This window comes from Antechinus flavipes, chromosome 3 (assembly GCF_016432865.1).
Source record: "Antechinus flavipes isolate AdamAnt ecotype Samford, QLD, Australia chromosome 3, AdamAnt_v2, whole genome shotgun sequence".
In the NCBI taxonomy this organism is placed as follows: Eukaryota; Metazoa; Chordata; class Mammalia; order Dasyuromorphia; family Dasyuridae; genus Antechinus; species Antechinus flavipes.
Window position 1 is genome coordinate 583,852,452 of NC_067400.1, and position 26,612 is coordinate 583,879,063.

The following is a 26,612-nucleotide window of genomic DNA, read 5'->3' on the forward strand; positions in this document are numbered from 1 at the left end:
AGCAAGAAAAAATCAGAATCTCTGAATGGTCAGTTTTATCATACATAAATAAGGGGGTTCAACTGGATAATCCCTTCCCAGTCTAAGATTTGGTGATTCCTTAAGTTATAAGTAGATGAAAATACTATTGGATCTACACAGTATAACGGCAAAGGCATCATTGTTCAATGTTGTAATTAAATCAGTGTCTACATCTCATCACTGCCCTTTTGCCTCTCTGATTGGAGAGGTGGGCCATGAACTCCACACCAACCTTTCAGGAGAGAATCCAGCCCAGACATCATTTCTCACCTGCCTGGACTACTTAGGCATTTCTCTAACTTCTCCTTCCACTGCTTTTCATCTTCCTCTTATGTGTTTGTTTGTAGATTATAAGGTCCATGGGGGGAGGGGGCTATTTTTCTTTTTTGTTTTTGTATCCCCAGTTCTTAGCACAGTGAGTGGGGCATAGTAGGTGCTTAATGTGTTTATTGACTATTGCCAATTAGAACTCACAACAAAGTTAATAAAATACACTTTGAATGTTCTGCCCAATTTGTTACTGTACTACATGGTAATGGCTCACAAATAGCAGATAATTTAAATAAAAATTACTATGTCTTACATTACTTATTTTCTTTTTAGAGCAACAATTTAAGTTCTCTGTGTGTGTCTCTCTCCCTCCCTCTCTTCCTCTTTTTCTCCCTCTGTTTGTATCTCTATCTTTCTGCCTCTCTCTGTGTCTATATATGTCTTTCTCTGTGTCTGTCTCTCTCCCACTCTCACTGTGTCTTTCTCTGTCTACCTGTCTCTGTCTTTCTATTTCCATCTTTCTCTTTCCTCCATCTCTGTCTTTATCTCTTTCTCCCTCTCTCCTCCTTCTCCCTTTCTTTCTTTGTCTCTCTCTCTCTATGTCTATGTGTGTGTGTCTCTGTCTCTCTGTGAGCTCTGTTTGTCTTTCTGTCTCTCCCTATCTCCCTTTCTTATCTTTTCTCCACGGCTCTCTCTTTCTTTCTCTCCCCTTTTCTGCCTCTCTGTCTCTCCCTCTGTCTGTCTGCTTCTGTATCTCTTTCATTCATTCTCACTCTAGCTGCCTTTCTTCCATCTCTCCTCTCCCCCCACTTCTCTCACACACATATATTCTAATTTACATTAAAAGACCAAAATCTTGTATTTGATGCATCCCCCACCACCACTCCAAAGTTATGGCCCAAGGCTGAGGTTCACCTGGCCTTTCCCCCCTCAACATTTCTTTTAGCTAAAGGGCTCCCAAGTGTTCTGAGGCCCTCTGGACAGAAAGATACCATGGTCTCTTCTAACTCTGAATGAGGGATTGTTAAGCTGGAACCTGTGCATGTGGTTTTTGTCGATCCTTTAAATATTTTCATCTCCCTTTTGAGTGTTGTCTTCTTCTCTAAGCTACTTGAGGGCAGGGATTGTCTTTCAATATAACTGTTTTCTTTTGCAATTTAATTTTATGCATTTAAAAAAACATTCTCTTGAAAGGGTCCTTAGGATTTACCTGCCCCCAAATGGGTCCATGACATAACAAATATTAAGAACCCTTAGACTAAATCCTGTGATACAAAAGTTTACAGCTATTGGCCATGAGCTATGGTCATCATACACAAATCATGGAAGAGTGGTTTTGTGTCTCTGTTCCCTGAGCTACGGTCCCAGCTCAGGTTTGGCTGAATGATGAGGAAGGAAGAGAGCTGAATTGTGAAGAGATGGACAGATTAGTTTGTGGTTACCATCAAGCTGTACCAGTCACATCCGCATACCACCTTAGGCTTTTAAAGTTATTTACATCCCTTATTTCATTTGAGTTTTATAACAGTCCTGGGAGGCAGACTCTATTATAAGGACAGTTATGTATTGAAAGGGTTGGGAAGACTTTGCTAGCAAGGAAGATATGCTCCCTCTCCCTGCTCAGATGAAGAAGGAGAAGACAGATTGATGAGAGAACGATAGAGCAAAGTTCTCAGTAAAAAAGTGATCTGATTAAGTAGAAAGAACATTGGACTTGGATTCAAAAGAGCTGAGTGCCAGACAGACATGCAGTAATCTTTATTAGGCGCTTACTGTATACTACATAAATACAAATGAAAAGAAAGACAACCCCTGCCTTCCATGAGCTTCCATTCTAATGGAGAAGACCAGACCTAAAGCCAAAGAACTGGGGGTGCCCTTTGCCCCAACATCAGCATAGCTGCTTAATACCTATGTAGTCTTGCACATCTCTACATTTTAGTTTTTTCTTTTATAAAATGAATACTATAATATTTGTTCTAGGTACTTCACAGGGTCATTATAAGGAAAAGTGCTTTGTAGGTCCTAATATGTGTAGAAATGGGAGTTATTTTTATTAGGTATAGAAGCCAGATGAGGTGTTAATATTGTAGCTATAAGATCTGGATCTCCGAAGTCCTCAAAGGCACCTTGCCCTTTATTAACCATAAAACAAATAAATCTGGCTGTGAAACTATATATATCAAGTCAGCTACTTTTAATATATTGATTGATTTTGTTGATTTTTTTCCCCCTTCTTAAAAAAAAAGTATTTTTTTGGTTATAAGGTATGACTGGGGAAGAGAATAAAGGGAAAAGATATAGGTGAGGTAAAACCACCTGGGGCCACATGGGAAGAACTTACGTTTCTGGGTAACTGAACCATGTCCATCATATTGAAAGCAAACATTCCAGACTGCTCTGGTGTGAGATGTAGGGCACAAACAAAGCTCTAGTGTTTCTTTTGTTGGCAGTGGGGCCCAGCCACACTGGATGACACTGAATGGAATTAATAACAGACCCATTCAGGACAGAACTATGGTGGCAGCTCTCGACCTGGGAGCTGTATTGTCTCCCAAGGACTATTTTATTCTCTTTGAAAGGTGATAGAGAGAGAGAGATTTTATATTTTTGAACATTACATTGGCAAAAAAAAGTAAAATATTTCTCTCTAGACCATAAACTTATTGGAAAGGGAAAGTGTTCCATTCAAACTCGTGGAATTTTAGTTAGAGAGAGCCTTAGAATACAGAATACCAGAGCAGAAAGGGCCTTTAAGAATTCAGAATGGGAGAGACACAGAGACCTTGGGATAAAGAAAATTAGAACAGAAAACATCATATCAGGTAAGAGTCTTCAAATCTAAGATGTCTCAACATAAATATCAGAGTTAAGAGGGATTGTCTGAACAGGAAGGAATCTTAGAATGTAGAATGTCAAAGATGAAAAGAGCAGAATTGAAAAGAAACCTAGAACATAAAATGCCAGAACTAAAAGGAACCTGAAAATATAGGATGTCAAAATGGGAAAGGACCTTGAAACTTAGGATATAGAATGCCATAGGTTTATAGGGGACCATAGAATATAGACTATCAGATAGAACATAAATTTTAAAGGTAGAAGGAAACCTAAGAAAACAAACAATCAGAATTAAAAAGGCCCTTAAAACATAGAATGTCAGAGCAAGAAGGGTACTTAAAACTTAGAATGTCATAGGTAGGAGGGATCTCAGAACACAGAATGTCAGAGTTAGAAGGGTCCTTAGAACATAGAATGTAAAGCTGGGAGGGCCCTTAGAACCCAGGATGTCATGGCTGGACCCTAAAACATAGAACATCAAAGCAGAAAACAACTAAACAGAGACTGTTGGATTCAAAGGAAATTTGGGAATCATCTGGAACAGCCCCTTCATTCTCTAATAATAGTGTGGAGAAAAAAAGTGACTTTCCAAGGGTCTTAGAGCTGACAGTGGCAGAGCCAGGACTAATATTTGGGGTTTCTGACACCATCCAGAGTTCTTTCTGCCTTTCCATTTCTGTTAGTTTTTAAAATGCAGTCCTTGAGCCTGTTTGGTAAGAAACATGCAGATGCAGACACACACTCACAGACACATCCCTTTGGGTGGAGACCATTACAGTTGTCTTAACTCCCTGGGACTTGGGTGAGAAATTGGTAGGGCAGGTTTTCCAGGCCATTTCCCAAAGGAAATCCCCTGTGCCCAGCAAAGCAGGACTTTGGCTGAAGCTGTGCCCTCTGCTTCCCACTGTCAGACAGGGTGTAAATGATAAAGGAGCTTTCTAAGCTGCCCAGAGAGCCGTTCACAGTCAACTGAAGGGACAGCTGCTTTTTGTCACAGCAATCCCGCCAGGATTGTGGGCCAGGTATTTAACTACGAGACAGCCCAGAGTTGGCAGAAAAGCTTCTTCCTGAAGTAGTTTCCTCCCAGTACGATTTGGCTCTGTTTTAGTGTAAGAACCCTAGACTTGGGAGTCAGGAAATCTCCATTCAAGTCCTGACTTCACCCATAATTGCTATGTACCTCTAGGGAAGTCACTTTCAGTCTCTGAGTTTTCAGATATTTCATCTGTTTATTTATATATTTACATATCATATAAAAAATATAAATATATATATTTATATTTATATGTGTGTATATCTATGTATAATATATAAGATTATGTACATGCATTTATACATATATTTACATGTATATATGTTTATATTCACATGCATATGCCTAAATCTATAACCATAGATTTGTATGCATATATATATTTACATGCATGTATATATATTATGTTATGTTCAATGTATTTATGTGTGTGCATGTATATTTACGTGTATATATACCTATATGTGTGTTTATATGCATGTAAATAAATATAAATATTGTGTATTAAAATCTAAAAATTAAATAGACATGCAGTTATTTAATTATGCGTGTATTTATGAGTATATTCACATATGTGTGTATGTATACATGTTCTATGTATACATATAAAATGTATAATGTATTATTATGATATCATAATAATAATAATAAATAGAGAATACTAGTCTGTACCCTATCTAGCTTACCAGATCATGATAAGGAAGAAGGATCAGGGGTCCTTAAACTACAGCCCCTGGGCCAGATGCGGCAGCTGAGGACGATTATCCCCCTCACCCAGGGCTATGAAGTTTCTTTATTTAAAGGCCCACAAAACACAGTTTTTGTTTTTACTATAGTCCAGCCCTCCAGCAGTCTGAGGGACAGTGAACTGGCCCCCTATTTTAAAAGTTTGAGGACCCCTGTAAGATGGTCTGGTTGCAAGATGATTAGCACTGTGTGTCGGCAGCTGTGACCATCTCAGTTTAAGGCCAGAGTAAGGGTGTTTCTCTTTTCCTCGGCAGCTAGGTCATGGAGCAATGGGCTTAGAATTGGAAAAGCCTGAGTTTGAATCCTTCCTCAGACAATTACCAGGTGTGTGAGTCCTGGGCAAGTCACAGAAGCTCTGCCACATTTTCCTTCATTGTAAAATGAGGGAATTGAACTTATTGGTCTCTGAGGTCATTTCCAACTTTAAATCTATCTATGATCCTCTGATTGCTGAGAACTTTTATAAACTGCGAAGCACTTTAAAAGTGGGAGTTTGCTGTTTTTCTGCTTAACCCCTGCCTCTGTTGGAATCTATCATTCGTTGAGAGGCTATCCCAGGGGTGATTCTCATGCCAAAAAAGCAACAAATATATTTGAATGTGATTTATTCCCCTTTGAAGCTGGGGCCAAAATGGAGTGTTCAGAATGGCCTGTCCATGTGGTCTCTGTGTTCGGGTGAGGAAGATGGAACTTTAAGGGAGAAAAAATGTAGCTGCAGATGGAATGGAGGCAGAAAATCTGACTTTTCTCCACCCTGATCCTTATTAGGAAGGCAATACCTTTCCCCCATGGAGCCCCCACTTTCTCATATGTAAATTGGGTTCCTTCTTTCAAACATAAATAATCTCAAGATTGTTGTAGTGAAGGTGATAGTTTATAGGAGAAGAATAATCCCCAATTTACAAAGGAAATAAGTGCCATATGACTATGAATTGGTTTTTACTAATATTGTCCCTTTCAGAGTTAAATTGGCCCATGTCATGGATGAAAATAGACTTGAAAGACCCTGACACTATCACCAGTAGGGAAAAAGAATGAGACTCCCAGAGAAGAATCCTAGAGCAGAAAGACTGGTATCAGATTCTGTTTCTTCTATTCCTGATTGCATGATGTTGGACAAAAACCCTCCCTTCTCAGGGCCTCAGTTTCCTCATCTGTAAAACAAAGGGATTGGAGGAGAGGCAACTTGGCATGGCGGGCAGACTGTAGGACTTGGAGTCAGGAAGGCCTGAGTTTGAATCCTTCTTTAGGTATTTACTAGCTATATCACCAAGCAAAGCATTTAACTACTTTGAGATCCATTTTCTTTTCTGTGAAGTGAGGATTGGACATGAAAAATTCCAAAGTCCCTTTTAGCTTTAAATCTGTAATGAGACAATCTTTAAAGCCCCTTTGAGCTCTTTCTATGTTCTAAGACCCTTCCTATTTCTGACTTTCTATGTTCGAAGATCTTTTCCAGATCTAACATTCTTTGTTCTAAGTTCCCTCCCACTTTTTCCATTTTGTGTTTTAAGGTAGCTCCCCTCTTTGGTATTCTGTGTTCAGAGGGCCCTTCCAGTTCTGACACTGACTGTTCTAAGGCTCTTCCTGGCTCTGGCATTTAATGTTTCAAAGTTCCTGTTCTATCTTCTCAGGTTTTTTCCTGGCTAATTTAAACCTCTTCTTGTTCTGACATATGTTCTAAGAGGTCCTTTAACTCTAATATTTTGTAATTCTATGACTCATTTAATCATAGAAATCAAATTATTTATTTCCTGATGAGGCCAGAGTTTATTTCCTGTCCTTTTCCTGTCCTCTCTGCCAAATTTCCAGGGTAGGTTGATGCCCTTCCCCCAATCTGCTTGCTCATAGTAGTTGCTCATTGAGTCCAAGTCATGCTAGAATATGTGACATGCAGAAGATTTGTCTCCTGATAGGATTTCTTCTTGAGGCAGTAGCTCAGTCTTTGAGCTGGAAGACATTTTAATGAACAATCTTAAGTCAGAAACTTACAGAATCCCAGATGGAAGGAGCCTCAGAGGCCTGCCTCTGCACAAGATTCCTACTTTAAAACATGTGGAAAGGATGTACTCGAGGCAAGAAGGAGCCTACTAGCTTCCAAGGCAAGGAAGTCTTTCCTTATGTCAAGGCTGAAATCTCTATAATTTCCATTAGAGTTTTGTCAAATAAACAAGTTGTATTGTACATATCAAGTCAATACAGACCTTTCTCCCTTAGAATTTATGCTTCTTGAAAGTAGCAATTGATCCATTCTTTGGACTTGTAGCTGCAGCCCTTAACACAGTATCTGACTCCTAGAAGGCATTTAATAAGTGCTTCTTGATGGACATATTCCTACTGCAGTTCACTTCACTGGGTGACAGCTCTTCAAGACTGAATCTCTATCAGTGTCAGACATTTGCTAAGCATTGAGGATACCCCCCGCAAAAAAAAAGATAAAAAAATTAAAATTTAAAATTAAAAAAAAATAAAATAATATGATCACTGTTTTGAAGATAGCAGTCATATTACTCCTAATTATTCTCTTTGACATGTTGGATAATCAGTTTAATTTCCAGTTCTTGCAGCTGATCCTCATGTGTCCTGGTCTTCAGGCCCATCCTCATTGTTCTAAAGTTATTTGAGCTCTCTCCAATTTATTGACACCCTAAATCATAGTGTTACAATATTCCAGATGTGGTTTGATGGGGCAAAGAACAATAGGACCCTGTACTCTCTTGAACTTAGTCCACTGAGACTGAAAAAGAGAATGTGATTTCTCTAAGGTCACATAGCTACTAAGTAGCCGAGCTTGGGTTTGACCTCAGCTTGGTTGACTGTGGAGCTGTGACCACTAACCACAGCTGCCAGGAAAACTTAACGGCAATAACCATATTTTTTAAAAATTTGATCCAGACCTGTGGTTTCATTAGTAAGAAAAGGGAGATGAGCTCTCTCCCTGACTTTTCTTTCCTCCATCACTACCTTGAACCCTGACTCAGTGGCCAGGTTGCTCCTTGGGACTGAATGCTATACTTTGGATTGGTTCTCCAATTTGAACCTCACATCAAACCTGGGGAGGGAAGTGCTGCCATTATCCCCATTCAACAGATAAGAAAAAAGAGTGAAGAAGGAAAGAGAAGGAACAAAGTGAAATTGGGGGAAAAGGGGAGAAAGAACAAGGGAAGATGAGGGGTTAAAAAAAGAGTAGAAGAGAAGCTGAAGGGGGACAGGTATAGGGTAGAGGGAAAGATGGCAGGCGACTGAGAGAAGTGACAGTGGGTGGTCCCTCTGTGCCTCAGGAGCCCTGGCAGGTCTGGAACGCCGTGGTCCGTGGCACTCGAACCCAGGTCTGCCTCAGCCTTCCCTTGCAGCCTCCTGTGTCTTCCCTCATCTTCCTTACCTTCCTTCTCTTCCTTTCCCTCTCTTTCTCCTCCTTTCTGCATCAGGCCCCTCCCCCCACTTTGTTGTGCTGGGGGGGAAGGGGGAGTCAGTCTCCCAAGCCTGATAATTTACTGGAACTTAGGGAGGCCGGCCGGGCTCACCATTCTTTCCGAGGCTTTTGTTTGGATCTCTTATCTCTAGTGACCTTCCTGTGGCTACTGAGGGAGGGCGGGGGCGGGCCCCAGCCCAGCTCAGAGTGCTCCAAGCCCTCCCTGCCCCCCTGCCCAGCCCCGGCATTTCGGGGTCCGCTCTGGAGCTGTGTTTGAGCTGGGGAAGCTCCTGCTTCCTGGGGGGCCTGGTATCTGGCCAAGACTCTCCGTTGGTCCTTCAGCCCTCGGGGCTGCGCCGGAGGGAGGGAGGAGCAGATCCCGGGCTGATGCTGAGGAGGGGTTCCCATAGAAACGCAGGTTTCTCCGCCTGACTTGCCTGGACACCTCTCCTCCCCCTCCTTCTCCCAGCTGCTTTCTCACGCAAACAAGGGTGTTTTGCTGGAAAGCCAGGCTGCTTGGAGATGTTGTGTTCTCTTTGGCTTGGAACTCTGGGAAGTCCCCCCTCTGCTTGCTGGCTTTCCTTCTACCCCAAACCTCTCCCTTACTTTATCTTCAATTTCTTTTCTGGTCTTTTATTTTTACCCTCATCTTCCCTGTTCTTTCCCTCATTCCCCCATCATCTCCCTATTTCACTTTATCCCTTCTCTTTCCTTCTTCATTCCCTCTCTTTTCTCCTCCTAATCCTCCCTCTTTCTCCTCCCTATACCCATCTCTTTTCTTTCTCCCTTCCCCTTTTTTTTGCTCTTCCCTTTTTCTTATTGCTTATCCCTGTCCTCTTCCCCCTATTCTTCTCTTTATTCTTCTTCTCCCCTCTACTGCATCCCCCATCTCCTCTATCTTATAACTTCTCCTTTCTTCTTTTTATACTCTCCCTCAGTTCTTTTTCACCTCCTATATTCCCTGTCTTCCTCTCCTCTTAATCTTATTTATGCCTACCCTCTTCCTTTCTTTACCTTCTTCATTCCCGTTTTTCCCTCTCTTTTTCCTCATTTCTGGCCTTTCCTCCACCTCCTTTCTTTCCTCCTTCTCTCTCTGTGTCCATTTGTCTCTGTTTCTCTCTCTCTCTTTCTCTCATTTTCTCTCTATCCTGTCTCTGCCTCTTTCTCCCTGACTCTGTCTCTATCTCTCTCTGTCTCTCTTTCTCTTTGTTTCTCTCTATCTCTTTCTCTGCCTCCTTTTCTCCCTCCTTCCCTCTTTTTCTTGCTCATTCTTTGTCTCTGTCTCTCAGTCTATCTCTCTGCCTGTCTCTGTCTGCCTCTTTCTCCCTGTCTCTCTCTCTTCCTGCCTCTCTCTTTGTCTTTCTGTCTTTGTCTGTTTCTCTTTCTATGTTTCTCTGTGTCTCTATCTCTCTGTCTTTCTTTCTCTTTCTCTCTGTGTGTCTGACTCTGTCGCTTTCTCTGCCTCCCTTTCTCCCTCCTTTCCTCTCTCTCTCTCTCTTTCTTTTTCTCAGTCTCTCTATCTCTGTCTTTTACTCTGTTTCTCTGCCTGCCTGTCTGTTTCTGTCTCTCTGTCTCTCTGTCTCTCTGTCTCTCTCTCTCTCTCTCTCTCTCTCCCCTTCTCCTTCCCTCTCCCCTCTTCCCTCCCTCCATCACTCCCTCCCTACTCCCTTTTTTCTCTCTCTGTCTCTTTTACTGTCTCTCTCCCTCCTTCCCCCAATCTCTTTCCCTTTTCCCCCTGTTTCTCATTCCCCCCTCCTCCTCTTCCATCCCCTTTCCTTCCTTTCTCAGCTCTATTTTATCTTAATTTTTTTTTCATCTTGTGACACAGAAAACCACTGTTTTTTCCAAAAGACTTCCTGCTCTCCCTCCCTAGACTAATGCTTTTAAAGCATTCTATAAACCTTTAATCAATTTAGAATTGCAAATTGTTATTTTTTCTACCACACCACACAGCCTCCATTCTTAACTATTTTTCGTGGTCAGTTATTGTAGAAAAGCATGTCTCACTGCCACAGTGTGAAATTTATTATCTACAAATGCAATTTCAGATGATTAAATAAAGTCAACATCAATGTAATAAAAATTGACATACCACAGCCTTATTAAATACAAATTAAATATAGATGATTGAGCTGGAAACACACACAATAAGATGCCCAAGCTGGAAAGGACCTTGGAAAAATATTGTAGATTGATGAGGCCTTAGAAGTCAGACTATGAGAGCTGAGAGAGCCCTTAGAACATAGAGTGTCAGAAGGGCCTTTAAAACAGGGAATGTCATATTAGATTACTTACTGTCAAGGAGAAAGAAAAATTTGGAACACAAGGTTTTGCAAGGGTGAATGTTGAGAACTATCTTTGCATATATTTTGAAAATAAAAAGTTATTATTAAAAAAAGAACAGAGAATATGAGCTAGGAGGGCTTAGAACACAGAATGTCAGGGCTAGGAGAGAACTCTTAGAACAGACATCAGAACTAGAAGGGCCCTTGGAACACAAGATGTCAAAGTTGGGAGAGTCCTTAGAACACAGAATGTTAAGAACTTAGGTGGGGGGGTACACCTTAGAACACAGAATGTCAAGGCTGGGAGGGCCCTTAGAACACAGAATGTCAAAACTGGGAGGGATTTCAAAACACAGCACCTTTCTAGCATTGCCAATCCATTTTCTAATATTCTGTGTTCTATGGTCCTTTCAAGCTCTGACATCCTATGCTCTGTCTTCCCTGCTAGCTCTAACATTATGTTCTAAGATCCCTCTTAATCTGACATTTCATATTCTAAAATTTTATATTCTTTGTTCCTTCCAAGCTCAGACATTTCATGCCCCAGCAGTTTATGATCTAATCTCCTTTATAATCTTCTGAAATTCTAGATCCTAAGTCCTCTTGGTTACTCTTTTTCTAAGGATCCTTAGAGGCTTGAGAGTCAGTGTTGTAACATTTTGTGTTCTAAGGTCCCTTTAAAGATTAAACATTGTACAGCTTTTCCTCCGTGACAACAGCAGGCGCTATCAGGGAGATTGCCCTTATCCCAGCATTCCGTGTCTCTGAAAATTTAACTGAAAAAAGGCATTTAAAACAAGGCCTCCACAGCCTAACCAGGTTACTAGGGAAGACCAAAAAGAAATCACATGAGTGTTTAGAGCAGGGAATAAAATGAGATGCAATTTATAAGGAAGAGAAAGGGAAATGGAAAACAAATCTTTAAATAGCCTGTGTACCTGAAGAGGATAAAGTAAGAAGAGAAATTAATTAATAATGAATGAGGCTTTGAGTAGTTTTGTGAGCTACAATCTTCAGTAGAAAAACATGAGCTGTGGTCTGAAAATCGGAACAGACCCACATATTCCCCAATCTTTTCCCTTCCTTCTCCCCTCTCCTCGTGGGAGAATTTTGTGGCAGAATGGAAAGCTAAAGCTTCTTAAGCCGAAAGTTTGGGGGATGAGGAAATAAGCATTTATAAAGCACCTCCTATTTGTCAGGCACCGTGCTATGCTTTTATAAATATTATCTCAATCCTCACAATAAGTGAGATATAGGTGCTTTTATTATCCCCATTTTACAGTTGAGGAAACTGAGGCATTCAGATTAAGTGACTTGTTTAGGATTGAATAGCTACTAAGTATCTGTGACCAGATTTGAACTCAGATCCTGTCTACTCTGCCATCTGTCTCCTTTGGCAGAGGAAGAACAAAGTAAGAGAAATTATGGCAGCAGATATCATAGACAACTTGATCTGGCTATGGTCTGGGGGAAGGGACCATAAACTAGACAATAAACTTCTCCACCCGAGGCAGAAGCACAGAATGCTGTTCGGATTATGAGGGAGTCTGCCTTTTCAGAGCATTCCACATTTTTTATTTAATTGTCAATTAATTCACAAATTGACAATTTAATCGACAAAACTTGAATCTACAATTTAATTGACAAAATACAATAAAATGGAGTAATGGCCTGCCACATTAATGAGAAGAAGTACAAAGAAAAAGCACGAATGTTCAGGTATAAGAACTAAAAACAATAAATCACAACTGCAGACAGTTTAAATCGTGGCTCAGCCTCAGTGTGACCCTGGCAGATTATTTTCTTCTCCGTACTTCCTCATCTAGAAACATCAAGGGGCTGATTCTAATAAATACAATAAAATTGCTTTAAAATACAGTAATCGGTCAGTTCACAGACTATACAAAAACAGGTTTTTTGTACAAATCGAATGATCTCTAAGTTCTCTTCCCGTTCTGATATCTCCTTCCTAACTCTGAAAGTCTGTGTTTTAAGTAACCTCTCAGATTCACTTTAGCCCTAATATTCTGTGTTCTAAGGTCCACTCTGGCTCCAGCATTCTGTCAAAGCTCCATCTTAGGCCTGATATTCCAAGCCCTCTTCCAACTCAAACAGCCCAAGTTTTAAAGTTACTTTCAGCCCTGAAAGTTCAGGTTTTCGAGAAAGTTTGGTCCAAGAAGAGTAAAATCTCCCTCCCTGGGGATCCCAGCTTTAACCCCTTCTTATTTTTTTTTTATTATTTTCAGAAAATGCCACTGCCAGCACCAACGAGGCTGAGCGAAAAGCCCAGCAGTATTACCAGGCCTGCATGAACGAATCCAAGATTGAGGAACTGAAGGCGAAGCCCTTGATGCAGCTGATTGAGAAGGTGGGACTCCCCTGGTTCTGGTCTGGCTTGGCTGCCTCCCCCCCATTTCTCTTCCTGCCCCATATTCTCTACCTGCACTAACCACTCCTGAGCTTCTCAGGAGGCTCCCTGGATCATTTTATGGTTAATAGTTATCAACGTATATAAATGTTCACAGTAGAAAGACTTTAAAATGTAAAAAAAAATTTAAAATGTAGAGCATTAAAATAATGCCATTTAATAAGCTAGTAACAAAGTGGCCCTGTGCTTGTAGAGGATCACTTCCTGGTCAGGGAGCTGATATTTGTAGAATCACAATCCTGATGATTTTTTTCAGTTTTGTGCTGAGATGAGCACAATGACTGGCACAGAGTAGGTGCTGAATAATGCTAGTTGATTCACTAGAAGGGGGTCTCTGAGGCTGTTCATCCCCATCTCTTGTTCTGAGGAAACTGAAACCCAGGGAGGTGAAGTCAGTAGTGATTCACTGTTCTTTCTCCACTGCCTCCATTTCTGACTGCCCCGATGGACGGTAGAATGTTTTGAACAGGAAATTCTCGATGTTGCTACTTCCTTTTCCTCGAAGGGTGTTTGTATGAAAGACAGATGGTCTTGGCCCAGGATTAGAGAGAGGCCTTCTCTGTGTGGAAGGAGCCCCCAGTGGCCGCCCCCCTCCTCTTCAGGAAATTGGGGGGGGGGGGCTTTCAGCATTCCTTCTCATCTTCTTCCCTGTGACATCACAGTGAGCAAGCTGGGGACCTGCAGGCTACAGGCTTCAGGCATAGTGGGAATGACTCTGAACCCAGTCCCTCCCAGCTCTGACATCCCAAGTTGTAAAGGCCCTCTCAGCTCTGACATCCCAGGTTCTAAGGGCCCTTCCAGCTCTGACATCCCAGGTTCTAAGGGCCCTTCCAGCTCTGACATCCCAGGTTCTAAGGGCCCTCCCAGCTCTGACATCCCAGGTTCTAAGGGCCCTCCCAGCTCTGACATCCTGGGTTCTAAGGGCCCTCCCAGCTCCTAAATCCTGGGTTCTAAGGGCCCTCCCAGCTCTGACCTCCTGTGTTCTAAGGGCCCTCCCAGCTCTGACATCCTGGGTTCTAAGGGCCCTCCCAGCTCCTAAATCCTGGGTTCTAAGAGCCCTCTCAGCTCTGACATCCCAGGTTCTAAGGATCCTCCCAGCTCTGACATCCCAGGTTCTAAGGGCCCTCCCAGCTCTGACATCCCAGGTTCTAAGCACCCTCCCAGCTCTGACATCCCATGTTCTAAGGACCCTCTCAGCTCTGACACCCTGGAATATCCTTTAGAAGAAAAACATAGCAAGAATTTTTTTATTTCTCTAAAACATGACCCATAAGCACCAAATAAAGGTGACCACCACACAAATTTATGCTATTGCCCATTCTCTATCTTCTTACTGGATCTCACAGTCTCTTATTCCCATCTAATGGGAGGGTTGGGCCTTGAAGCCTACAGTAAGGACACACTTGAATTTGAATTCTGACTTTGACACTCACTCTGGGCAAATTTTTCTTTCCCTCTCTCTGAGCCTCAGTTTCCATAAATGTTACCCTAACTCACAGGGCTATGGCAACATGAACCATTATTGTTATGGCCCCAGTATGATGGAGCAAGGCTCTCACCAGGTTCTCACCTCTTTCTCATATCCTATAGCTTGGTGGCTGGAACATCACAGGCCCATGGAACAAGGACAACTTCCAGGAGACCCTGCAGGTGGTCACTGCCCACTACCGAACTTCCCCTTTCTTCTCTGTGTACGTCAGTGCCGACTCAAAGAACTCCAACAGCAATGTGATTCAGGTGAGTTCTATCCCCTGAGCCATTTGGGACCCTGACCTCTGAATGTCCACAAAGACATCTAGCCCTTGAGCAGCCCTGCCTGGCTAAAAATATCGGGACAGTTTACCTTTTCCCTGCCTCTCTCCCTCTCCCAGCCTATCCTACTTCTTTCCTTTCCCAAGTGAAAAAACTCAAACCAAAGAGAAGAGCCTCAACTAAAGTCAAAGAAAGATCAGGCTTGAAATCCATATTCAGTGTTCATTCCTTAATGTGATTCCATCAGCAGTGTCTTTGGCCTGTGTTTTTTTTAATTATACTATTTATTTTCATATTAATTTTTTTTAAATGTTGAGTTCCCAGTTCTCTCGTTCCAGCCTCTTCTCCACTCTCTGAGAAATCAAACAATATAATATCACTTCTACATGTCAAGTCATAGAAACCATTTTTCATGTTAGCCATAATGCAAACAAAACAAAACAAAAAAAAAATGAAAAAGAAAGTGAAAACAGTATATACTTTGATCTATACTCAGAGATGATCAGTCCTCTCTCTGGAGATGATTTCTCATCACGAGTTCTTTGGATTATTCTGGATCATTCTCTGATTAGAGTTAAGTCTTTAGCAATTACTCATCATACAGTATTGCTATTACTGTGTATGCTGTTCTGCTCACTTCACTTTGCATCAGTTCACATAAGTCTTCCCAGCTTTTTCTAAGACTCCCACAATTAAGTGCCATAGTTTGTTCAATCATTCCTCAGTTGATGGGTATCCTTTCAGTTTCCAATTCTTTTCATTTTTATTTTTTCCAATTCTTTTTCACCACAAAAAAAAAAAAAGAGTTGCTACAAACATTTTTCTACATATAGGTCTCTTTTCTTTGTTTTTGACCTTCTGGGGATACAATGGTATTTCCAGGTAAAAGTGCACCAAATTGACGGTTCACAACTTCACCAACAATGCATTAATGTCCCTGATTTTTCTGCATCCCTTCCGGCATTTGTCATTTTCCTTTTTTATCACATTAGCCCATCTGATTGCCAGCACCTCAGAGTTGTTTTAGTTTTCATTTCTCTAATCTTATCTCTAATCTAGACAGAGCATTTTTTTCATGTGAGTATTGAGAGCTTTGATTTCTCCTGAAAACTGCCTGTTTACATCCTTTATCCAGTTATCAACTAGGAAATGGCTTTTCTATTACCTTTTTTTGTTTGTTTGTTTTTTGTTGAGGCAATTGTGACTTGCTCAAGGTCCCAAAGCTAGGAAGCATTAAGTGTCTGAGACCAGATTTGAACTCAGGTCCTTCTGACTGGTGCTCTATCCACTGTGCTACTTAGCTGCCCCTCACCATTGTACATATATTATCTCATTGTTATTTTTTTTTCCTTGCTGAGGCAGTTGGGGTTAAGTGACTTGCCCAGGGTCACAAAGCTAGGAAGTGTTAAGTGTCTGAGGCTGGATTTGAACTCAGGTCCTCCTGACTTCAGGGCCGGTGCTCTATGTACTGCACCACCTGGTTGCCCCGGGAATGGCTCTTATTTTTATAAATACAGCTCATTTATGGCTTCTGTTCTTGATAGTCACCAGTTTTTGCTTTCTTCTAGGTGGATCAGTCCGGCTTAGGTTTACCTTCAAGAGATTATTATTTGAATAAGACAGAAAATGAGAAGGTGAGTACATTGGTCAGAGGCCAGGCTCCTCATGGTCCCAGGCTACTTTCTTCAGGTTCAAGGACCTCATCTCTCCCCTCATCTCCCTTCCCTCCCCTCCCCTCTCCTCCAGGAGGCCCTTTTTATGCACCTATGCCACCAGAGAGTGTTGGAAGCTAGGAAAGAGCAAAGATGGCATTTGGCTGATGGGAGATAAGCAGCAAATCCCTTGGGCTAAGAAGGAGTCTAACCCAAACAAGTCACAGGAGACAAATGAGCTTCTTCTCCGCTTCAGTAGGAGATGCCCCCAGGCAGAAATGCACCAAGCTTGCCTGCCTAGTAGTATGAGAAAGAAAAATAAATGATTATTGAATGAATGAATGCTCAAGTGTTGAAATTCATTCTATAAATGTAACTGCTCGTAAAACAAGTTTTAACTTATCTCATCAAGGCTTAATGTTAAATGATTTAATTTAAAATAAAACATATTTTCCCTAAGACTTTTTTAGGGGATATGCAAAGTCAACAATGTGAGATGGTCACTAAAAAAGCCATCTTAGGGGCAACTAGATGGCACAGTAGATAGAGCACCGGTCCTGAAGTAGGAGGACCTGAGTTCAAATTCAGCCTCAGATACTTAACACTTCCTAGCTGTGTGACCCTGGGCAAGTCACTTAACCCCAATTGTCTCAGAAAAAAAAAATCTTAGGCTACGTTTAGAGGCATTATGGCCAGAGCTGATCAGGGAGGTGACTATCTTGTTGTCTTCCTTCTTGGCCAGACATAACGCCTGGTGCATGTCTCTAGATTACTTATTTTTTAGGAGAGACTTGGATAATAGAGAATATCCAAAGGATGACAATATCTAGAGGTTCTAGGATTCTGTGAGAGAACAAAGAATCGAGAGGATCCCTTCCCCAGCCCTGGACAACCACATCATTCTCTCATTCACTCAAACATTTATTGAGTGTCTCCTGTGTGCATTTCACTGTTCTTGATATGGAGTGAGGGTAGATACCAAAATGGGAGAAATAAGCCGTGTATACAAATTTTAAATAATGTAAATATAGGCTAGAATCCATAAGAAGATACAAAACACCAAAACAACAATCATTTCCAGGAAAGACTCTTACGCAAGATGTGGAGAAAGATCCTATTACTTTGGGAACCAAATAAGACATATATTTTGGAGTAAGATTCATTCAGGAATTTGTTTTTTGTTTTTCTTTTTCCAGTGGCATGTTAAGGAGAGAAAAGTGATTTATATTCATTAAAAAAAGAAAAATTACTTTTCAAAAATGGGAATCTTGATCTAGATCTGAAGAGGACCCCAGTGGTTAGATGGCCTAATGCTCTCATTTTACAGATGAGAAAAATATAACCAGAGAGGGAAAGTGACTTACTTACCCAGCCTCTCACACTTAGAGATCAAGGTAGGGCTCTCACCCAGACCCTCGGACTTCCCATCCACTATGTCACCTTGGTTCTTCCAGGTCCTGACAGGCTACCTGAACTACATGGTGCAGCTGGGCAAGCTCCTGGGAGGGGGAGAGGAGGAATCCATTCGTCACCAGATGCAGCAGATCTTGGACTTTGAGACGGCGCTGGCCAACATCACCATTCCCCAGGAGAAGCGCCGAGACGAGGAGGTCATTTACCACAAAATGTCCGCTGGAGATCTGCAGGTAACCAGGCTGCCTCTCTTGGCAGAGGGCGGTAACTCCTAGCTCAGGCCCTTCTTTGGGAGCCCACACTCACATGGGCTTTTCCCCCTTTTCTCTGCTCCAAGATTTCTTTTTTTTTTTATTTTTTTAAGCTTTCTCTTCTTAAAAGCTAAGTCTGTTTAACTATCACTAATGTGTTGTTTCAGTGCCATTTGAGAATTGATTGAAGGAAACAGGAATGTTTAGCCTAAAGAAGAAAAGGCTCAGAGGGAACATGATAGGTGACTTCAAAAGTTTGATGAACTGTCCTCTGGAAGAGTAATTAGACCTGTTCTTAGCCCCCAAGGGCAAACTAGGAGTGATAGAGGCAGGCTAGAGAGAGAATGATTTAGGTTTTCTAACAATGTCTCCGTGTTCTAAGCTTCTGTAATTCTATCTCTGAGATTCTGTGATTCCATTTTTGAAAATTTATGATTCTGTAGTTCTAATTCTGAGTTTCTATGATTCCACTTCTGAAAATTTATTATTATGTGCTTAAGATTTTTTTTTAATTCTAGTTAAAAGATTTTGTGATTCCAGTTCTAAAATCTTATAATTCTAGGTCTAACTTTTTTTTATTTTAAAGATGAGATTCTATGATTATAGTTCTGAGATTCCAGAATCAGTTTTGAGCTTCTGTAATTCCAGTTCTGAAATTCTGTAATTCCAGTGGTTTTGTAAGTTTAGTTCTAAGATTCTGTGATTCCAGTTCTGAAATTCTGTAATTCCAGTGATTTTGTAAGTTTAGTTCTAAGATTCTGTGATTCCACTTTTGAGATTATGTAATGCTATTTCTAAAATTTTGTGATTCTAGTTATTAGAGTCTGTGATTCCAATGCTAAGATTTCATGAATGGTTTCACAGTGACTTAAGGTTGCCACCTACTGGTTTCCCACTGCTCCACTGGAAAGGCAATTGGGTAGCACTGAATAATCCTGAATATCTTATTTTCATGCCTTATCATTTGTCAACTGTAAAATTATAACAACTTTTCAAACTCTTGATTAGTACATGGCCATGGGAAAATCCCTTTCCCTGTGTGAGTTTTAGTTTCCTTCTTTGCAAGATAGAAATAGCAACCTTTGTATAACTATTTTCCACTTTGGGGAAGGAAACCTTAAAACACTGTGTAACTTCAGGCTGTTATTATTATCATCATCACTGTTACATATGAATTCCCTTTCTGGAACTCAATTTTTTAATCTATAAAATGAGGGAATTGGATCAGATGAGAGGTTCTTAACCTTTTTTGTATCATGGACCTTTGAGCAACACTTTGGAAAATTTATAGACCCCTTCTCAAAATAAGGTTAAAATTATAAAGGAAATCAATTGTACTGAAATACAATTATCATTTTCAAAAAACTCTAGCTCATGATTTCCTAAAATCTGTATCTGTGGATCTCAGATAAAGAACCCTAGAGGATCTCCAGGGTTCCTTCTAACACTGTGATGACCAGGCTTATTATAAACAGGGTTCCTGGGATGCCCAATCTGTTTGCCAGGTGCAAAGCACTCAGGTCCCATCCAGTTCTCAGTTCTGTTATCCTAAACAGCTTGTGCATGTAGCATCACATCCATTTTGTAGATGAAAAAACTGAGATTCAGAGAAATTATCAGTAAGTCTCATTCACATGGCACTTTAAGGTCATTATGTCATTTGTTCTTTACTATAACTCTACAAGGCAGCTATTAAGAAGATTATTATCCCCCTCTTACAGATGAGAAAACTGAGACTCAGAAAGCTTAGTATTCCTATTCGTGTAGGGCATGAAGACTGGCAAGGGACTCTGCAGACATTCTCATGCAGTCCTCACAGCTGCCTTTTCTAAGGAAGCTCCAGGGAGTCGTCTTATCCCCATTTTACAGGTGGGGAAACAGGAAGTCAGAGAAGGAGCCATGAGCTTGTAAGAATGATAATGGCCTCCCCACTCAGACAAGTCCATGTCAAATGCCTGACTTGAAACTTCACTTTGTTCTGTGATGGGGAGTGTGCTTGTGCCTGTGCCGGTGGGGATGCTGAGGGGAGGGAAGAATGCTTGGCTCCACGAGTCCAGTTAGGACCTCTGGTTATGAGCTCCTTGCTGTACTTTCTACCACATTCCCCATCCTTTACTCTGACTTTGTCCCTGCTGTTTCCCCACTTGAAAAAAAACTTTTTCTCCTTCCTTAAATCTCCTTCAACCTCCAAGGCCCACTCAGATATAACCTCCTTCAGGAAGCCTTCCATCATTTGCTCTGGTCAGATTTGTCCTCTCCCTGCCTGCTTCCTGGTCCATATTTCCATGCCCCACGGCCTGCTTGCCTCCTGTTTTTGCTTAGAGCCCCACATCCTCTCTGAGCCTGGCAGGCCTCCGGAAGGTCCCCAGTTAGTCCATCAGCCGAGAGGGTACCAAAGGATATTTTTTTGCATCTCTCTTATCTCACCAGAATCTAGACTCAATTCCCTCTGAGGTCCGTGTTGAGATTCTGGGATCCAGCTGAATCCAGGAATGGATGGATGGATGGATGGATGGATGTCTTGTGGTTCCCTTGACAAATGGTTTCCCCATATATCTAGATTTCCAGCGAGGGGGAGCTCTGTTTCTCAGGGAAGCCCATTCCACTCTGGGGGGCAGCTCTGATGATTAGGAGCTGACATTGGACTAAATCTGCCTTCCTGTGATTTCTCTGGGGCCAAGCAGACAAGGAATGGATGATTTACCCCCTGGACAAGCCTTCAGATAGATGTTTGTGTTTCTTGTGCTGCCAGATTGCCTGTATGACCTCTGGGTGGCAGGGACTGTGTCCCAAAAGTCTTACTGCTGTCTGAACCTTTAAATGCTTAATTTGGACCTGGATAGACAGAGCACCAGGCTGTCTGGGTCTAAATCCAGGCCTTTGCTACTTCCCCGCCTGCCTTTGTGGAGCCAGTGACCTCCTGCATGGAGAGCACAGGTGTGTTTTATAGCCCTTATCCCAGGAGCCAAAAGGTCTGGAGCTGTAAACGTTGGGAGGTGGCAGGTGATGCTAGGTGGGGAGGGGGAAGCTGTTGACACAAGACAGCTGGAGGGAGATCCATGACCCCTGTTGCTGGGGGAGACATCTGGAACTGTTTTTCTTCTGCAGCCTTAGAAGGTCAGGCTGTTTGTGTCCCATTCATTAGGTCGGTTCCAGCTGCTAGGTTCCCAGAGCACGGATTGAGCCCTCCCACAGCACCTCAGGGTGGTTGGACTGGGGATGAGGAGGGGAGCTGGCAGTTTTCTCTCCAGGAGCCCCTCTCCAGAGCTGAGGAAGGTGCTGGCTCTCCCTGCAAGCCTGCCTCCATCCTTTCCCCTTACCAGTGCCCCAGGGCTCCAAGGTTTGCTGCCTATTTTGTGTAGCCCTTCCTGAGTCCAAGAGGAGAGAGTTCAATGCAAAACACTCACTGTTCTGGGTACTTGGGGGGTGAACCCAGATTTAAATTAGCATTCTGGGTCTCAGGGACCATAGTCAGTGGGGGGAAAGCATTGAATTTGGAGTCAGCAGATCCAGGAGCAAATCCAGCTCAATTTCTTATTAATTGGGTGACTTTGTGCAAAGCTGTCAAATGAATGGATTTCTCTGGTCCTTTGAGGCATACTTGCCTCCCAATAGCAACAAAGAGTAGACAACACAAGGATTATTAGCCCCACTTTACAGATAGAAAAATAAAGGCTTAATGAACTATAATGATTGGCCATGGGCTAGTAAGTATCAAAGCTAAGATTTGGTCTCAGATCCATCTGCTTCAAATCATGTGCTCTTTCTGCCTTGCCACCTTTCCAGACTTTATTATTTCCCCAAATAAAATGATTCCTTCCTTATTTTTCTGATACCATCTCACTCCCTTCTTTCCAAAACTGAAATCAAATGTCAACTATCACATTGATTCTTTTTTTCCAATCACTTCAAGTGATTTTTTAAATCTTAACTTGTGATGGCTTGGGATCCAATACTGATTTTTTTCCTTCTTTAAAAAATAAAAGTTGTATTAATACCTTCCATTTATCCTCCATATTACTTAGGTGTACATAGTTCTTTGCATATTGTCTCCCCAATTTTGTAACGGGGCTATATTCGTGCTTTTCTTTGCATCCTTACTGCTCAGCACAGAAGGTGCTTAATGATTGCTTATCAACTGACTGATTGTGGTTACATGTCTATAGTGGGATTTGAACTCAGATCTTTTTAGTTCCTAAGGTCAGCACTCTATCCTTTATATCCCACTCTGACTTTTGTTTTTCTCATCTTGCATTGCCTTTGTACGTATTGGGTTTTCCTGTGTTTCTTTTCATTCCTCTTGTTTTTTAGGGTTCAATAATAATCCAGCACACCTTCACATGTATTCAGCCCTTTTCCAGAGGATGGGCTCCAGTTTAGGACACCACCAGTGTTTATAGGTTATTATGCTGTGGGTAGAATGAATCTAACCAAGAATCCTCTCTAGAAAATTCATGATCGATAATAATTAAGATTTCTTTAAAACCCTGTAAAGGGCTTTATCATATTCTCTCATTCCATCCTCACAACTTTATTAGGTAGATAGTGTTTCAGTGTTCCCATTTTTTACAAAGAGTGAAACTGAAACTTGGAGAAATGAAGTCATTTGTCCATTGTCAATCACTGGAATTAATGATTGGCAGAGCCAGGGGTTCCCCGCTTCCAGGTCCAAAGCTCAGAAATCAAACGGTCTTGTTTCAAGCCCAGGGTTCTTTCCTCATCCCTCGAGTCTCTCCAAAGAGATTTCAGATTGCTTTGATTTTTTTAATAGCTAACGCTAACAGAGAAGACCCTCTCCTCCAGGAGTGGGCAGGAGCCGTAGAGTCCATGCCCCATGGGAGATGGCTCCATTTTACTTAGCAGACTGAGCAGGTGTTCCAGTGGCCATGAAGGTGGCCAAAGTAGGAGCTTGGTCAGACGCAGAGACACCCAGGTCATCCACTGCATCCCGGCCATCAGTCATCTTGGCTCTCGTCCTGCCACAGGACTCCAGTGACTCTGGAAGAGAGAAAGAGCCGATGACTTTGTGGAACTGCCTCCCTTAAATCCACTTCACCTAGAAGTCAAGACATCCCCTGTAATGTCATTGGTCCCCTTCACAAATGAAAGACCTACAAGAAGGCTGGACTTCTTTCAGCTTTCCAATTCTTTGATTCTTTATCAGCACCATTTTGCGGGTGATGAAACTGAGACCCACAAGGTTAAATCAGTTGCTTCTTAGTATAATCACCCTCATAGAGTTAGAGAAAAGATCTTCAGGATCATCTAGTCCAATCCCCTCACTTACACTAAGGCTCAGAGAGTAGTTGCCTTGCCCTACAGATAGTAGGTGACCAGGTAGGATTTGAACCCAAGACCTCTCACTCCAATCTAACATTCATCCATTTGCTAATGGTCACATAGCTGATAAGGGACAGAAAATTTATTTTTCTTTCTTTCTTTTTTTTTTTTTTTTTTTTTTTTTTTTACTGAGGCAATTGGGATTAAGCGACTGGCCCAGGGTCACTCAGTACAAAGTATTAAGTGTCTGAGGTTGGATTTGAACTCAGGTACTCCTGACTTCAGGGCTGATGCTCTATCCAGCTGCCCCTGGGACAGAGAATTTCTACTCAGGTCCCTTCTGACCACAACTCTGGAACTCTCTCTCTCCCTTCCATTATTCTACGGAGTAGCAAACTGACACCCAGAGAGGACGTATGTAGCAAGGCCATAAGTGAAGGTTTTAAAATAGGATAACGACAGTCAGACTCATTAGATGATCAAGAGCTCTCATTGATCACCTGACTGCCACATACAGAATGAGTACAGAATACAGAATGAGACATGATCAACGCGGGGATATGTTTTGCGTGACCTATGCATTTTTTTTTTTTTTTTAGTGGGGTGGAGAGTGTTAAAGAGAATGGTTGTTTTTTGTGGGGGGGGGTTTGGTGGAAAGACAAATTTTTTTTAAAAATTTTAAAACAGAAATAAATCTCCTAGTGTTTTTTATATTCTACCCTCCTTCCACCTTCTTGCCTTGTAGATTCATTGTGAGAATTTCCCTCCCTAAAATACTTGCTTTCCCTAGGGGAGGAGGGCAACGGAAGGTGATGGTGAGACAAAAATGGAATATCTGGTATCTCAGACCAGGGAGTTCTCCTCGCTTTCGTTTGTTTAACATTGCTGACCCCGTGTGGGAGGGCAATGGGAGTGAGTAAACAGTGGCTTTCTGAAGACTCACCCATTCTCCCCGAGCAGCCAGCAGGTCAGACTGTCTGGCTGCCGTCCTCTGCGGGTCCGGGGAGATCTGAGTGTGTCTGCCACTGTGCCGGCAGTCCCATAGGCCGAGCTCCGAGGGGCTGGCCTGTGCCCTGGCTCTGGTAGATCTCTTGCCGGAGTCCCCTCTAGAGAGGGCACGCTCCTTCACGGGTGCCCTTTGGGGATTCCCTGGTCCGCAGGGGTCAGGAGCAATCGCTGCCAGCGGTGGGCAGTGAGGGGGAAATTGGACGTGGTGAATAGGGCATGAAAGGGGGTGAATGGAGAAGGTGCCGGGTGCCAGAGTTGTGGCTGAATTGGAATTTCTGGCTCTTGACAACTTGAAGAGCCAAAGCTCGCCCCTCAGGCTGTGCTCCTGACTCATCACTGGTAGGGGAAAGAGCTCTGGATCTGGAGTAAAGACCCGATTGTAATCCAGCCTCTGGCACTTAACCTTGTTATTCACTTGCGTCTGGTTCTTCACGGGATTTCTGGGGTGGTTTGCCATTTCTTTCTCTGATTTTTACAGATGAGAAAATTGAGGCAGACATAGTGAAGTGACTTGCCAGGGTCACACAACTAGTAAGAGGCCTGATTTGAATTCAGGTTCTCCTGACTCCAGGCCCGGCACTGTGCACCATGGTGTCCTCCAGCTGCCCTACTACTGGGCCAGTTTTTTTTTTTTTTCTACAACTCAGGGTCTTAATTTCCCCTTCCATAAAACAAGAAGGTTGGTTAAATGTTTTCTAAGGTCCTTTATTAAGGGTCATAGAATTGAAATAAAAGAGAGCTAATCCCCTGCTACCTGAAAATTCACAGATTGGGAAACTGAGACAAAGAAAGATGAGATGACTTGTCCTGCAGGTAACAAGTAGCAGAGCTCGAGCCTAGAACTCCAGTACACACTCATTCTTTGTGCTGCCCCTGCTCCCATGGACTCTGGCCCCCACCCCACTCCCCAAGCCTCACAGCCCCCAGGACCAAGGAGCTAGTCCAGAGAGATCAGGTTCTGAACCTGGGCCCATCACTTTGGCTTTGGTTTGTAATGTTTAGATAATTGTCAACATAATGAGTTTCCTTTGTAATCTAGTGAATTTTATTTATATGTTTTAAAGTATCATTCTGAGAAGGGGTCAGCAGTCCGCCAAAAGGATCTCTGCAACAACGGAAAGGTTAAAATTCAGATTCTTTGGAGCAAAGTTTGTCAGCTGGGAGGGCCTTAGAACCCAGGATGTCAGAGATGACTAATGCCAGTTCCAATGATCTTTTGATGGTGAGAGCCATCAGCACCCAGAGAGAGGCTTGTGGGAACTGAGTGTGGATCACAACATAACATTCTCACTTCTGCGCTTGTATTTTGTTTTCTTACTCATTTTCTTTCCCTTTTGATCTGATTTTTCTTGTGCAGCAAGAGAATTGTATAAATATGTTTACACATATTGGATTTAACATATTTTAACATGTATAACATATTGCCATCTAGGGGAGGAGATGAGAGAAAGGAGGGGAAAATCTGAAACACAAGGTTATAGCAAGAGTCAATGTTGAAAAATTATTCATGTATGTCTTGAAAATAAAAAGCTTTTTTAAAAAAAAAGCTAGGTGAGTCTGCCAAGCCCTGGCAGTGCCAGGCACTATTGAGACTGCAGAAAGGTCTGCCAGCCAGAACTCTCATTGGCAAGCCTTGGGAGCCTACGGTCAAGATTACAGGTCAGGAAAATCTCCCGCAGGCATCCATTCAATAACAGATTGCCCCCACGGGGGCCGTGACAGGTGATTGGCCTTCCAGTTTCACACCCTTGGCTTCTTTTCCAGACTTTGGCACCTGCCATCAAGTGGATGCCCTTCCTCACGACCGTGTTCTACCCCGTGGAGATCAATGAATCAGAGCCTGTGGTGGTCTACGCCAAAGAATACTTGGAGCAAGTCTCCAACCTCATCAACAACACAGACAAAAGGTACGCTCACCTCCTGTTGGGAGTGCCAGGAAGAATATAGCGTTCTGTTACTCTCACGGCACCTTGACAGAATTATTGTTACTGTAGGAAGGGGTAAGAGAAAGAGGTCTTACTTGGACACAAGAACTGGGTTCAAGTCCCAGCTCTGTCAGCTGGATGACCATGGGCTAGATCCTTCTCCCTCTTGGTGACTGTTCTTCCTACAGTGAAGGGTTAAATTAGAGAATCTCCAAGGCCACGGAATCTCTTAGAATCACAAAATTGGGCCAAAAGAGTCCAATCCCCTCACTTCACAGAGGTGAGACAGAGGTCTGG

The 26,612-nt window shown here is 42.3% G+C and overlaps 1 protein-coding gene across 3 annotated transcripts in view; it reads left to right on the forward strand.

Annotated features, from left to right (window-relative positions):
- ECE1 (endothelin converting enzyme 1) overlaps window positions 1-26,612 on the forward strand; it is a 171,190-nt gene that overhangs the window by 117,998 nt on the left and 26,580 nt on the right. For all 3 annotated transcript variants that reach the window (XM_051988315.1, XM_051988314.1, XM_051988316.1), the window contains 5 exons: window positions 12,853-12,974; window positions 14,625-14,771; window positions 16,355-16,420; window positions 17,893-18,084; window positions 26,155-26,297. In XM_051988315.1, coding sequence (XP_051844275.1) covers window positions 12,853-12,974; window positions 14,625-14,771; window positions 16,355-16,420; window positions 17,893-18,084; window positions 26,155-26,297 — 670 coding nt within the window. The remainder of the gene's footprint in view (window positions 1-12,852; window positions 12,975-14,624; window positions 14,772-16,354; window positions 16,421-17,892; window positions 18,085-26,154; window positions 26,298-26,612) is intronic.